At 37.1% G+C, this 14459-nt stretch overlaps 1 protein-coding gene across 3 annotated transcripts in view; it reads left to right on the forward strand.

The window, feature by feature from the left end:
* The window catches only part of RALGPS2 (Ral GEF with PH domain and SH3 binding motif 2), a 117020-nt gene that overhangs the window by 28171 nt on the left and 74390 nt on the right, over positions 1-14459 (forward strand). For all 3 annotated transcript variants that reach the window (XM_068416863.1, XM_068416861.1, XM_068416862.1), the window contains exons 4-5: positions 7852-7902; positions 12028-12111. In XM_068416863.1, the coding sequence (XP_068272964.1) occupies positions 7852-7902; positions 12028-12111 (135 nt within the window). The remainder of the gene's footprint in view (positions 1-7851; positions 7903-12027; positions 12112-14459) is intronic.

Raw genomic sequence — 14459 nt, forward strand, 5'->3', positions numbered from 1 at the left:
AGCTGTCTAATTAATGGTTAGGAGGCCTTGGCTTCAATGAAAAAGAATCCCAGTGCATAAGTAGCATGGGTGAGAGTTAACTGAGAAAATCAACATCAGCATTGGGAAGCTTCATCCTGTACCTTATGTGACATGTTGCATTTTGATCAAAAGAGGTCACTGTGTACAGATGGGACAATTACAATTCTGGAGAAAAAAGAGCAAAAATCTGAAAGATAATTAAGTTTGAGAGATACTGGAAATAAGATTCGTGCTAGTGATTTGAGTACAATTATGAAACACAGATGTCTTTTCAGTTCCCACTGTGTTAGAGACATCGTTGTTATTTCAAAACTTGATCTGTTTAGTCAGTTAGTGGGTGAGAGACAAGTTGGACTACAAAAGCTGTTGCTTGTAATCCTGTATTTTCAAGAAGCTGCTTACCAAGCCAAAGAGAAGCCCAAGTGTAAATATTTTTTGGTGATTTTATTTCCATATTCATCCTTTTGGCAGTCATCTAATACTATCCTGAATGCACTGTCAGTGTGCCATTTCATGTAACGATCCTTTGTTCAAGCTTGTACTAACTTTCTAGCAAAAGTATGCCAGCCCTTCAAGGGGTCTAGTTGGAACAGTAATGGAAATTATTACTGTAATATATGTGTAATAGTCTATACTGTTGTTACCAACTCGATGTTTTAAGTTCTTTGTAAGGTTGAAGGCCGCTTTAGAAAGGGCCAAGTTACAGCTGAAACAGGTGAGATCTTCACGCATTGCTGCTGCTGTTGCAAATTTATAGTTTGCTTTATCCCCCTGCAGCTTACAAAAACAGTTTCCAGGGGGTGTACTGAATGCCTGCATGTTTCATAAGTTTTGGGAAAAAGAATCCCATTCAATGAGTACGTAGCAGGACACATCTGTGGAATCCTTAGCTGAAAACAAACAGCTTTCTAGCTGTAACTAATAAGGAGACTGTCCCTGTTTTAAATACCTGCTTTTAGGCTGATCACTGCTCACTTCTTTATTAAACGGCTAAAAGCCACAAAACAGGTTGGTGCCAGGATTACCCACTGGTGTCTGGCCTCGCCGATGGAGCCGTTCGGTGTGGGTACAGGGTGGACACAGTCGCAGTGAATGCTGTCCATTTTCGTTGAAGGCAGAAGTGTGGTTTCGAGTGTCCAGGGTACAATTTGTCGGGGAGGGATATGTTAATGGGGCAGTGGCAGTAGGAGGTGGGGGCTGGTGAGACTGAAAGAAAAAAGGAAAATGCTTTGGGGACATGAGCTCCAAATTAAGATGCTGGCAAACCTCAGGTTGAAGAAATATTTATTTTTTGCTTTACAGTAAATTCTTATTCCTTAGACTGCTACTGTTTAATTATTTGACTGTTTATTACATTTTGACTCGCTTTTCCATTTTATACTTCAACTTAGCCACAGTGGTGTAAATATTTGAGATAGAATTAAGGGAAGCGCAGCTTATAAATCCATTGCTTTTTTTTCCCACCTAGTTATCTAAGAAGGATTCTTTATTCTTTGCCCTAGTCTCTGAAAGCACTATGAGGTAAGCTCACACTAAGATGCATGTGGGTTTTTTTCTTTTTGATTCCAGTGAAGATTTGTCAAACGGATGTTGGAAAAAAGAATATTGCTTATTTTGGAAACAATACACAAATAAACTTTATTTAAAAAATATTTAGACAAAATTAATTTTTCTCAGAGGTGTTCTTATGACAGTTAACTTGATATTTATCAAGTTATCTATATCTGAAGAAGGAGCACAAGAGCATGTTTTGTAAAGGAAGCAGGTCCCAAGAGTTCTGTAACCACATTATGTGTGTAATAAAAGTGCAGAAATAGGTTTTGAGGTGTGTGGGGTTCAACAAACTCATCTTTTATCTCTTTGAACAGAACAAAAATAACTTAAACTGTGCGGGGCTCTGGCAGATGCACAGTCCCCTCTGCGAGTTCCTGCGCAGCTACTGGTGTGAGCTGTGCTCGCCGTTCCTGGCAGTCATGTTGGTTTTGGCCTCTCCTGAGGCTGGTTGTCAGTGGGTTGGGGAGTTTGAGGCAAGTCTGTCTGTCTGCTGCATCTGAGAGCAGTTTGAATAAAACAAAGTGCTGGGCTCTAGGAGCTTTTGATGAAAAAGGACTTCTGCTTGTATGTGTTCCTGTTAGCTTTATTTTACAGAAGAATATTAAAGACTAAGTATGTTCCCAATGAGAGCAAGAAGCAGCAACTTTTATTATAGCGTGTGGAGGAACTATTAGTGATAAAAGTTTTGGAGTGGACTTTGTGAGAAAACAAGTAGAGTTTCAACACAGGAACTTTAATCCCCCAGTGTTCATTTTGGACAGCAGAATTATTCTCCTACCGATGCAGTGCTTAACAGAGGCTTAGCTATTTTTTTCAGTGAGGGAAAGTATTCTGGCAGCCCAGAGAGATAGTGCTAAGCCAAGTTGGAAGGCTTAAATATAATTCCTTCTAAAAATCCAGATTAAGGAACAATTTATGAAGTGCTGCTTGAACCAACATGGCTTCAAGGAAAATCAGATCATGGCAACATTCTTCAATAATCAGAATGTAGACATTTTATTTTTTTCATCTCAGACAGAAACTTAGTTTTTCTTTTCACACTGAGAGTCTCTGTCCAGGAGCTCTATGGGAAGGGCACTGTCCTCGTGGTAGGTACATGGCAGGAAAACTTGTAGTACAGCAAGTAGCCTGACAGAAGGAGTTCATGCTTGAGAAGGTCTAGGGACTAGAAAGGTGGGATTATAGTCCAGATCAAGTGGGAACTTTCATGTAGGGACATGGAGAGAAGCTCGATGCAGTGGTGTTAACTGCAACTAGAAGTTCTTAAGTTACAGGGTTTTATGGAAGGAGGGTAATCCATATGTGTTCACAGAAAAGAGAGAAGGAATTAGGGAATATTTAAAAATTTTACTTCATTGAGCTTCTCCATATTCCTCAAAGAAGCACGATGAGAGGTGGTTCTTAATCATCTGGTTGTGAAATTTCTAGCCTGACAACCTTGCCTGAGAGAGAGGTAAATCTCTTTATCTGTATTTGAAGCTGTGTTAGTAAGTTTAGTATTTTGAAGTACTTGTTAACAAGTCCAACGTCTCAACACACAGGAAAGCTAAAATATTTTGTTGGGGACAGTCCCCAGGCACGGGCTTTCAACTGCATGCAAAAGCTCCGGCGGCTGTGCGGGGAATAAAAAGTTAACTTTCCAACTGCCATTCCAGTGTCTTTATTGCAAGATGATAATTCACGGTTTTTAAAATATGGTTTTCTCTTGTAGGGTTCCTCAAGTGATTGAGGATTGGGAAATATATTAGTCGTATATTAAAAACATACCTCTTCTAATCGTATTCTAGAATTGTTTTCTAGGATCGGGCGTAAACATAAACACAAAGCTTCCATTCAGCTCTTTCATTGCCTGAGCAATGGAGAAGTTCTCTAATATGTATAAATGAACTCGATAGACTTCTGGAAAGGTAGAAAATATCAAGTTTCCCTATCTTTGTGTAAGCAGGATGCTTATTTAAATGGTGAGTAAGAATAAATTCAAGATTTTGTATTGCACAGGTGATTTTATGTTTTTTTTTTAAATATATGCAGCTGACAACTCAAAAAACAGGGGGGTTATGGTTGGTGTGTTTCATGTAACAAGTTGATGTGAACACTTATTTTTGTTTTGAATATTAAAACATTCAGCCACATTTAGGAGAGGGAGCTATCCAGGAATTTGTATTGGCTGGGTTAAGGAACTGGAATGAGAAAAGTTAGTGCATTGTGTCTCTTCACTGCAGAAACCAAATTAGTGGGTTGTTCATTGGGGTTTAAATTGCCCATGACTTGGTCATGGTAGAAGTTACTTCTTTTGTAAGAGTTGAGCAATGGCATCTAACATAAATATCATAAATTATTTTGTAAGTTTTGTCATTTCAAGTGCTATTAATTAGAATGCCAGCCTTTCAGTTTGCTTTCTTTTTTACTTAGCAGTGAACAAGCACCCTTAAAATGGTAGAAATTCAGTTACGTGTTAGACTTATAAATATGAATAAGTTAATCTTTAAAAAAAATTTTGTCAAAGGTATTTTTAAACTCTTACGTGAGGTACACTGTCATATCTATAAACCCAAATGGCTGCTTATCCATCAGCTTAGGCATTCAGCTATCGGTCACTTGCCTCTTTTGAATTGTGAACAGTTTTTTGAGTGCTTGGAACTCTTGATGGAAATTGCAAGTTCTCTAAGAGAGGAACCTCAGTAAGGGATGTTTCTTGAACAAGTGGTTATGTGATACAGTGTGGCTGAAGGTTGATGCTGCTTTTAGTGAAAGCAGCAAGGTGTGTAAACCAAACAAGCAAAAAAAATACCAGCCTAATATCAATGTGATACTAGAAGAAATAAGTTTCTCTGTTAAAACTGGTTTTTTTTTTTTTTCAGTTCTCAGACTTGCTTTTTTTAATATTGTAGTGTAGCAATTTCAAATCTTCTTAGTAATGAACGTTAATCTTGAATTTTGGCATTTGTGTGGTTTTTCAATGTTAATATGTGCATTTAATATCCCCATTTAAAAGCTATGTATTTATTCTGATATGTGAATTTGGTGTGAGGTTACAAAAACAGTCTTTGTTTCGTAAATATTGGGTATTGATCCTGTCTTAAAGTAATAATTTGTTTAGGAGTCACTACTGAAGCAAGTAATAGTTAATTTAGCTAAGGCAGTTCAGATTGATTAAGGGGACAAACGCCAGAGGGCTGGGAACAAAGACAACATTTATTTTTAAGCATTCTCTCTTCCATGTGAACAATAAATCCCTTTCCTGGCTCATTTTTATTTTACTGTTGTTGTAATCTTGTTTTAGGGAGAAGGATTTGCAGTGAAATGTTAGTAACCATTGAAATGCCTTGGTCTTTTGTAAGGATGTTTTAATAGACCCTATATTCAAATTTTATTGAAGCGCCCATTCTTTTGGTTTCACCTTCCCCACAATAACCAATTTTCTAATTAATTGCTTTTACTGGGAAGCATAGTGATACGTTTATTCAACCACATAGTTACCTATAATATGTATCTGAGAAAGCTTGGTGTACTTTAGCAGTCAGAAGGCTGTCCTCTGTCTCTGTGTCTCTTGAGTGTTCTCTGCAGGTAAGAAAGTGTAACTCCTTGGTGCTTGTGTCTGCACAGCCATGGATACATGGTTAGGTGATATACAGAACTGGGATAGATTTGCTCCTTCCTAGTGAGTGGGAAGTTAAAAATAACACACCCCCCCAAATATCAGGGATGTTTGTCCTACACAGTGGTACAGACTTTCTGTGCAGTATTTAGGTAAGTGCTGCCCTCGGAGGGAAGCCCTTTTATTAGGCATTCTCAATTTATCTTAAACTTTTAAGTAACATTTAGAAATAAACAAACTTGTGACTCAGTTCCTTTTAGGATAAGTGTACTCTGAACGCATCTTGATTATTAGCTTCAAGTCCATTTTAACTCTAGAAATTAGTTAGTCAGATTTTCCCTGCCCCCTTCTGAAATATCGTGCTTTTGGAGAAAAATCTTCTTCCCCCTACTTGTCGGATGTCTTTCCCTGCCCCAGTAAAGGCATGCCTTAAAGAGCCTCATAGGTAGATGCCTCAAAGAAGAGACGTTCAAAATCCTTCAAAAGCAAAGTTTTATTAACCACCATTGGAACAGTTTGTGTTGTCAGGGTGCACTTTCACAAATGTGCCTGCTTCCCTCACCAGGAGTGACTTGTTGCTGTCAGTGATTTTGTGGCAAGATAAACTACTCCTCTTGAAAAAAAGGCTTCGTGTGAAGATTTCTGTATTTCTGACCTTGATGACCTGAAAAGAAAAAAAAAAAAGCTGAAAGAGTCTTTAATTTTAGGAAAACAAACCATTTATTCCCTTAAGAATAAGACATTTTTTCATAGGCCTCATTATAAAAGAATAGAATGGTTTCAGTTAGCAAAGTTGCTTTTAGTTTGAAAGGTGTCTTTTGTTTTTGGCAGAAGTTTATTATATATATTTTACTGTAGTTGCTATGGGTGCAAGGGAATAGAGAAGTTTTGTTGAAGGCAAAGAGTATTTTGGCTTACTATATTCCTGATTTTCTGTTATTACTAATCGCTGCTGCTTAAAACAAATTTGAGGCGTATGTCTTGTCTGGTATCCTGGATTTCATTTAAACTTTTAAGGTACAGTATAATTTGTGATGTTGAGACAGATGCTGCAACTGATCAGCTGTTTGTTAAACCACATTTTAAAATGGTAGTTTGGAGATTAATTTTTAAGTTAGTATTTAAATAGCTGATGAGTAGTAATGAATGGCAGGTACAAATCATATGCCTCATAGCACGTGTTAATATATTTATGTTACAGGACCAAGAATGTCTTGTTTATGTCAAAGTTTGTACAGGATTTACAGTTACAAAGGTGTTCAGACGTGTATTTCTGAGTGTATATTGTGTGTATATTGGTCTGATTTAATCTCACTGTAGCCCAAGACTAGAAAAATCTAATATAACTTTAAAACATCATTGTTTGGAAGAAGGAGCAGCTGACTAAAGCAGAGCCCAGGCAAGAAAGTTTATAAAGTGGAAACTCAAAAAGGGTTTGTTACTTCCATAAGGTTGTACTGCAAAATACCACATGATTGTGTCCAGTGTGTCAGTTACAGAAACTGGGACTGATTTATTTCATTTTTTTTAATGGTCATGTTTGATTGCTAGAATTCATACCTAAAAATAGATTTAGAGGTCAAGGAGATCTGCTACAAAATGTAGATTGGGTCGTCTCTGGCAAAACACATCAGTTCTTGTCTCGTTAGAGCAGATACTCTCGTTAGGGCAGGTGCATCTCTTTGCACCTGCTTTCTTTCAACTAGAGCATCCTAGTTAAAATTTTTCTGCAAGGTTGGCTTTATCTGAGAAGCTATTCTGCTATCCAACAATGGCATTCAACAGGAGTTGCGACTTGTGGGAGTCACAAAGCTGTCAGCGTGTACCGCAACGTGTATAAATGGGGGAACCGCCGGTTTGAAGGAAATGGGAATAAAGGTGTGCAGCTCGCATCTGAGGAAACTGAGAAAGGTCTCTGGGTTCACTGTTAAAAGGGTATTTGTGATATCTAACTCAGATGGCGCTGGTATTTCTGGGTTACCTACACACTCTTTGAAAGAGATAGTCTCTTTCTTTTGGAGGCAGACAGCAATCCTAAATTGTATGCTTAAAATAAGGCTCTGTGCATATGTTTCAAAATGCAAAACCTAGTCTTTGACTCCGTGAGCTCCTCTTTACCTTTTTCAAAGCTAAACAGACATCCCAGAATGAAAATGTCCTTATTGGATGTGACTTGCTGGAAGCGAGGTGGCTGAATTTAATTTTAACTGTTGCTGTGCAACCAAAAAATTTCTTTGCTTATTTATTCAACTATGGTTCAAGTATTGATTGAAAAATTTTAGGGATGTTTCAATAGAATTGTGTAACACGTAGACTAAGATTCAGAGTTTGAAGAGAAATTGCCCTTGAGCAACTAAAGTTAGTTCCGTGTATTCTTGGGTAGCTTCTTATCTAGTGTTTCTGAGCTCAAGCTCTGACTTGCATATGTAAGTGCAGGATTATGCTCCTGAGAATAATTTCTCATAATTTGTTTATGTTATTAAATGTAAAGTTTGAAGCACTTTATTCTCTGGTTTTGCAGGACGGCTCTGTGGTAGGAGCTGAAACCTCTGAAATTAGCTACAAAGTGGAAGTCAAATAATAAAAGGAAATAGAACAAGTACAATTCTCGTGCGTAGCTAGATGCAAGGTTAATTTTGAGCTTAACTTATGATATTCTTTTTTTCTTTTAATTTCAGGGTCAGATAACGCTAATGGATGTCCCTGTATTTAAAGCAATTCAGCCAGAGGTAAGTAGGTCATTGGTTTTGTTTTCAAATTTAAATGAAAAAAGTTATGCCAGTGTATAAATTCTGGAATTGCAAAGTGTAAGTATGTCGAGAAATCTTAATTTTTGCCCCAGTTCATATAGCTCCGAAGCAGATGGCTTCATAAGACAAAAGTATCTGGAACTAATTGTTTGTTTGGGGAATGAAGTATTGGTATGAAATATGTTCAGCTAGTGTTAGAGATGAAGTATCTGGGTTTTAATGTTTCTGAATGATGAACATCTTGATTTGACTATTCTGATCATAATGTTTTAGGTTTCAGCTCCTAATACCTCATGCCATACCTCATCCTGTCATGTGTTCCCATAACTAACTGGTTCATATATTTTTTGGAAAAAGAAAAATGGCTGTAACAGCATCTTATATTCAGGCTGGGTGTGATCTGTGGATATGTTGGGATAATATATTGCTGATTTGTGTTCTCTGTTTTGTTTTTATATAATGCCGTATTCCTTTCTGATTGCAGCCTGACTTGAACTGATGTTTTCAAAATCTTCACAGTGACTGTAATAAATGATGGATTTGTTTATCCTTATTTTTCTATAATTATCACTTTCCTGTGGGCATTGTTTTGCAGTTTTGAAGGTTTATTTTCAGTTTATTGTCCAATTTATCAGTAGCATGGAAGTCTTTTTCAGCTCATCAGTCACCTTTAGACTATCATAAGCTATTTTATTGGTAGCAGGCTTTTGTCATGTCACTCTTGCAGCGCACTGAAGAATATTTTGCTTCAAGTGGAGAAACCTGCTGAATCTCTTGGTTGTGGTTATTGATTTCATAATTTGTGTACCCACATTTTTTTTTGAAGGCTTCCCTTTGTTCTGTACTTGAAAACATTATCATGATTTAGCTTTCATGATTCCATGATTTGTTATCCAGGCTGTGAATCTGTCTGCTTCCCAAACTCTGTAGAACACAATATGACTGAATATTTTTAGCATTTAATGTGTTTGAATTTGTTTTTGCAAAAAGGGCTTCTGAAAGATTGAAAATCTTTACTGGGCTCTTGCCTTTAACTTCTTTATCCCCTCTGCTTCACTAGGCAGGATCGTTTGCGTTGCGGGATGCAGTGCTACGTGCTTTCACTCAAGAATGTGGATAGAGCTGAAGGATTCTCAAATTTGTTGCCGCTAGCAGTTATTGGGACTGCTTTGTCTGTTCCTTCTGGTTCTGTGCTGAGCTTCAAGGATGTATAGGAGAGGATGTGCCTTTGGCTCTGTCGTTTTAGTTGGGATCCCGTATACAATGGAACAATCTCAGTCCCACACCTCTCTTCTCTCTGCTGCACCCCCATGTTTTCAAATTAACCCTAAATCTGTTATGATATAGTTTTTCTACTGTCTCCAGTTGACAGCGACTTTGCCTCTTACCTCCTGTAGTCAAAGTTCATAACCTTTTCCCTCTTCAAATCTAGGAGTCCAAATCTGCCTGTAACTCTCCTATCTCATTGTATATCTCAACCCTGTGCCTCTGTGTCCTGTTGTACACTCCACAAATGCCTATTTCAGCTTGTGATCTTGCTACAGAGTTCAAAGGTTTTGAGGGAGGAAGAGAAAGGAGAGTTAGTAGAAGAGTAGTTGAAGCAAGTGCTCCATGCACGTGAAGCTGGGAGCTGCTGTGCCTTTGAAGGGTTCATGTAGACCAGTAGCATGTGTAGCACTGTTTAGGAGTCACTGGGTTAGAGGACAATGCAGTGACCTTGTAATACTCTTTGAGTGCAAGATCACAGAACATTGCCTTTATACAACATTTCATCTATTTAGCTGTAATGGTGGGGAAAAATGCTAAAAACCTGCAGTAATGTTGAAGGACATTTTTTGTCTTTTTTTTTTTTTAACTTGGAACACTTCTAATTTCAGTCAGCCCTGATGGGTTATTCTGTGTTGTTACGTGAACTAGAATTTCAGAGTTTTAAACAGTATGTGACATGGTCAATAATGTACAATGAAGTCTTCAGCCTTTTGTGAGGCTGCATGAAAACCCATTTCATTCCACGGTAAGGATGATAATGTACAACTCTGTGTACGGCCTCATAGCCAGCCTCCAGCCCAGGGATACAGAAACGGTCTTAGTCAGGGGAATCTGCTGGGAGTGTGGTCCAGGAGCTATTTCTGCTGCCTTGTTGTTTAGATTTCAGTTTTATTTACCAAAGAACTTATTCTCTGCCAGTCATTGCTTTCTCTTTCCATTCAGATAGGGAAAATCTCAAGATTTGTCTGGAGCAGAGGCTTCAGTTGTTTAAGTCTTCTGTCAAAACAGGGAGACCTCTTCTTTGAAATAATAATGATAAAAATACATATGAAGGGTTCATGGTCTGAGAGTCGGATCTTGCATCTGTGCCCAGCTGATATTAGACCTCTAATTTTGAGTGTATAAATATAAATTTGACCTTAACATTAATACTGTTACTTGTGTACTGTCTAAAGATTCTTGGTAACGTTTTCTACTTAAAAATTACCATTTCTGTTGCTAATCACATCAGTGCCACAAACCTCAGTGCTAGCTAAACCAGGTCTGCTTCTGATGTCTGCACCATGTAAGATGGGTGTGTGTGTTCCTATGCTGAACATGCCAGCATTTTCCAGGATAAGTTTTGGTGGCAGAACGTCCTATTGAAATTTGGAGGAATGGCCCTAAATACAAAGCTGGAGGCTCTGCATTCTTCCCCGTGCCTGTGGACAGGAGCGTCGCGGAGTCTTCTCCAACAAATACCAGCACACCACAAACTTCAACAGGTGGAAGAATTCAAGGTCTCTCTTAACTGCCATGAGACTCTTTAGTAGTTTTGGGGTGTTGGTTGAAAAGATGTGAAGTAGTTCCTGATTAAAAAAAAAAAAACAAAACCAAACTTCAGCACTTAGAATATCTAGATGCCAAATTCTTTTAAACTGTGACTGTCTTAAATGGCACAATTATTGATTGCGTGTTGAGTCATCTTACCTACATGATATGGTAGCTGGATATATAGTGTGATACTGGTTTCAGTAAGTAGTTTTCAATGCGGTGATAAAACTGCGAGTGCTTCAGAGTGGAAGATGTGGAAAGAAAGCATGAATAAATAAAAATGAAAGGCTGTGCTTTGCTATTATGCCACTTCAATAATTAAACTGTCTCTGTATTGACTATTTTTCTTGGTAGCACTGTGGAATAGGTTGTGTGCTATATGCTATATATATATTTGCATCTGCTCTGTATGCTATTGTATACAAATAGAAGAGCTCATTTTGGTACATTTATTTTTTTATGATTTTAATTAAAACTGCTTTATTGAAATTAAGCGATAGTAAATAGCAAGGAAGGTGATGTAGTTGCTCAACTGCTGACTAAGTTTTACAGACAAGTAAGAGGCATTGTAACTTTGTAGTTATAAAGTAATGCTTCTTCAGGCTTTACAAGTAATTTGTTAGATTGTTGAAGCCTACAGTTTTTAGGGTGACTTAAGTACAGGAACTGATTTTTTTTTTTTAAAAAAAATCTTTTAAGCAGGTCCCCTTGCTTCCTTTTACTCCACAAAGCTATTTAAGTGCTGAGTGTTGTTGAACTTGAGATAAAATTGGCCCCTTTGGAAGGGAAAACTGGAAATAGTTGCTTTTATTGTTGCTGCAAAAGATGACAATTTTGGTGTTAATGCAACATGCCAAGTTAAAATAATGGGACGTGTATAGATTGAGTTAACAAGGTGTATCTTAGACTTTAAGTATCTTCAGAAAGCAATTAAAAACAAAAGAACGTGCTGTTCTCCTTAGCTCAGATTCACATTTAAAGCAGGGTTTTTTGTGGTAGCAAAATGGCTCTTGAGTTATTTCACTGGTTTCTAATAAGAGACGGATTTAAAAAAAAAAGTCCCTAATTCAACGAAAGATGAATTGTAAAAATCTAATAATTCGAAACATTTCAGAAATGACACTTGTAGAATCTCAATTTACAGAAGAAGTCAGGAAATGTAACTATATGTTTATTACTTCAATGTAGTATTGCTCTGTTAAGTTATTTTAAAACTTTTAAGATTCGTCTCTCTATATGCTTTTAGCTCTGAACATGTGTTATGCACTAATTTAAAATTACTTTACATCCTTGTTCTCCCAGGAGCTGGCAAGCTGTGGCTGGAATAAAAAAGAGAAATACAGTTCTGCACCAAATGCTGTTGCTTTCACCAGAAGATTTAATCACGTGAGTTAGTTTTTTCCAGTGTCATTATGTGTACACATTTTAAAAGTCTGGGGTATTAAGTGTTCTGGCACATCACTTTGTTACTGAACACGGCTGATTATACTTGGAAACTTAAAGTATCTGCTCTAAGGAGTTCCTTATCTTCAGGATATACAGAAAGACCAAAATGGTACTGAAGAAATAGCTGTGGTTTTGTTTTAAATAGCAGTTACTGATGAAACAGGAAAATATTAAGTGGGGTTTTTTCCCCATAAATGCTGGCTGTTCTTTATGTAAAGACAGAACCATAATTACAGATTAAAGGCTTACCATACAGGATTGCTGGAGTAGTAATTAGATATAATTTCTTTCTGTGTTTAGTTGAGTGTCTTTTGCTCCACATAGATGTTTTTGTCCCTAGAAATATAAGCCTTTTGTCGGTGTGGTTACCTTTTCAAGGTGATTTTGGGCAAACTTTAAAAATTCCAAACAATTTTACTGTACCAAGCTTGTTCTTTAACTATTTGGCATAATTTTTCAGGTAGTGCATTTGAGATTTATGGCTTTCTGACTTAAAAATTTCTCTGTGCAAAATCAACTTTTAAAATAAGATCAGAATTTTAGCTTTCTCCATAATTAAAGCTGTAGGACTCCAGCTATGTAGTTAGCCAACCAAGTCTCAAAACTGTAATGCTTTTTTTTAATGTAATGCCATGTTTTGTATTTCAGATGAAGTCATTCTATTACCCTCATCTCTCCTCTTGTAAATGTTTAATAATGTCTCAAACTTACAAGCTCTATTCCAGACCTATCTTCTGTGCCCAGTCTCGGATCAACAGACATCTTTGTTAATCATCTAAAATTCAGACCAAACCTCTATAACCTTTTCAGGTTTTTTTTCTATCAATTGTTCTGTACTTTCTCACTTTCCATTATTGCTCACATTCAGGATATGACCAAATCCTATTTCTTCTCATGGACAACACTTACATTATTTCTTAACCTTCTAATGACTGAAATGCTCGTCTGGGCATGGGTTCTGGACGCTTGCCTGATTCTCCTCTTGACTTAAGAGAAAATGTTACACTGCAAACTATCTATTGAAATCTGGGGGGGTTGGGTTGGGGCTTTGTTTTTTTGGTTTGGTGGATTTTTTTGTTGTATCTAGTTAAGTTTCCCTGATCTAGCTTTTGAAGTCGCTCCTTTATTGGACTATATATCCAGCCTGAGGCTACTGTTACACTAATACTTTTTGCACTAATATGACTGATATGCCAGTGATTCCAAAGTTTGCTGTCATAGAATAGAATATTTCACTTGGAAGGGACCTACAATGATCATCTAGTCCAACTGCCTGAGCAATTGAGGGCTGACCAAAAGTTATTATTATGCATGTTATTAAGGGCATTGTCCAAATGTCTCTTAACCACTGCCAGGCTTGTGGCGTTGACCACCTCTCCAGGAAGCCTGTTTCTGCCTTGTTTGTTCATGTAAGTTATTTCTTCAAAGAAACATTTCCTTTTGCTGAATATTCAGAAGTGTTTTTGTAGTAAGGGCCATGCTAGGCAGCGTACCTCATCGAGGACCTCACTTCTCGTTTGTTATTGTATAATGTACTAAAGAACTGCAGGAACTGGCTGTACAGAAAGTCAGCCTCAGACATATTAAAGAATTGGTAGAATATGCTTAGTAACAAGAAGGAAGGAGAGGAAACCTTATCATGGGAATAACCAGTCAGCTGTCTGCAAACTGACCATTTGTCATTACAGAATCACTGTTTAAAAATGTCTGACCTGTAAAATATGTTAAGGACAGAGGGAAGGAAGGTTTTCCTTGCACAGCTGGCCAGAACCAGGAGGAGATATCTGTACTTTAAAAGTAGCTGTTACAGATATTAAATGTTGCTAAAATGCTAACTTTATTGTTAAATAGTGTTTAGAAAACTTTTAAATACAGTATTTTTGGATTAACATATAGGAATTTCATCATGCCAGCAGAACCCCATTAGTTTATTATTGTAATCCTATCTGAAGTCTCCCCTTCTTATTCATCCTAATGACTTTTTGGTTTTGTGGCCATTATAGATTTTAATTTTTTTAAAGGATTTTTCTATATTTTACTATGTGGAAGACTTATCAAATCTGTTCACTGGATTATTAATTGATGGATGATATTCATGGTTTTGTTTCAGTTATAAGTTTTTGTAAAAATTCATACAAAACTGACTATATGCGTACAACAAAGGCAATGAGGAGAATAAGATGCTAGGAATACCCGCCATTTAGTAATACATTTCTTCACAGTAGTTGGTGGTCCTGTTTCCCTGGAAAGCATTGCTCGCATCTGAAGGCCTTGCTAGAAATTATGCA

This window comes from Nyctibius grandis, chromosome 21 (genome assembly GCF_013368605.1).
Source record: "Nyctibius grandis isolate bNycGra1 chromosome 21, bNycGra1.pri, whole genome shotgun sequence".
NCBI lineage: Eukaryota > Metazoa > Chordata > Aves > Nyctibiiformes > Nyctibiidae > Nyctibius > Nyctibius grandis.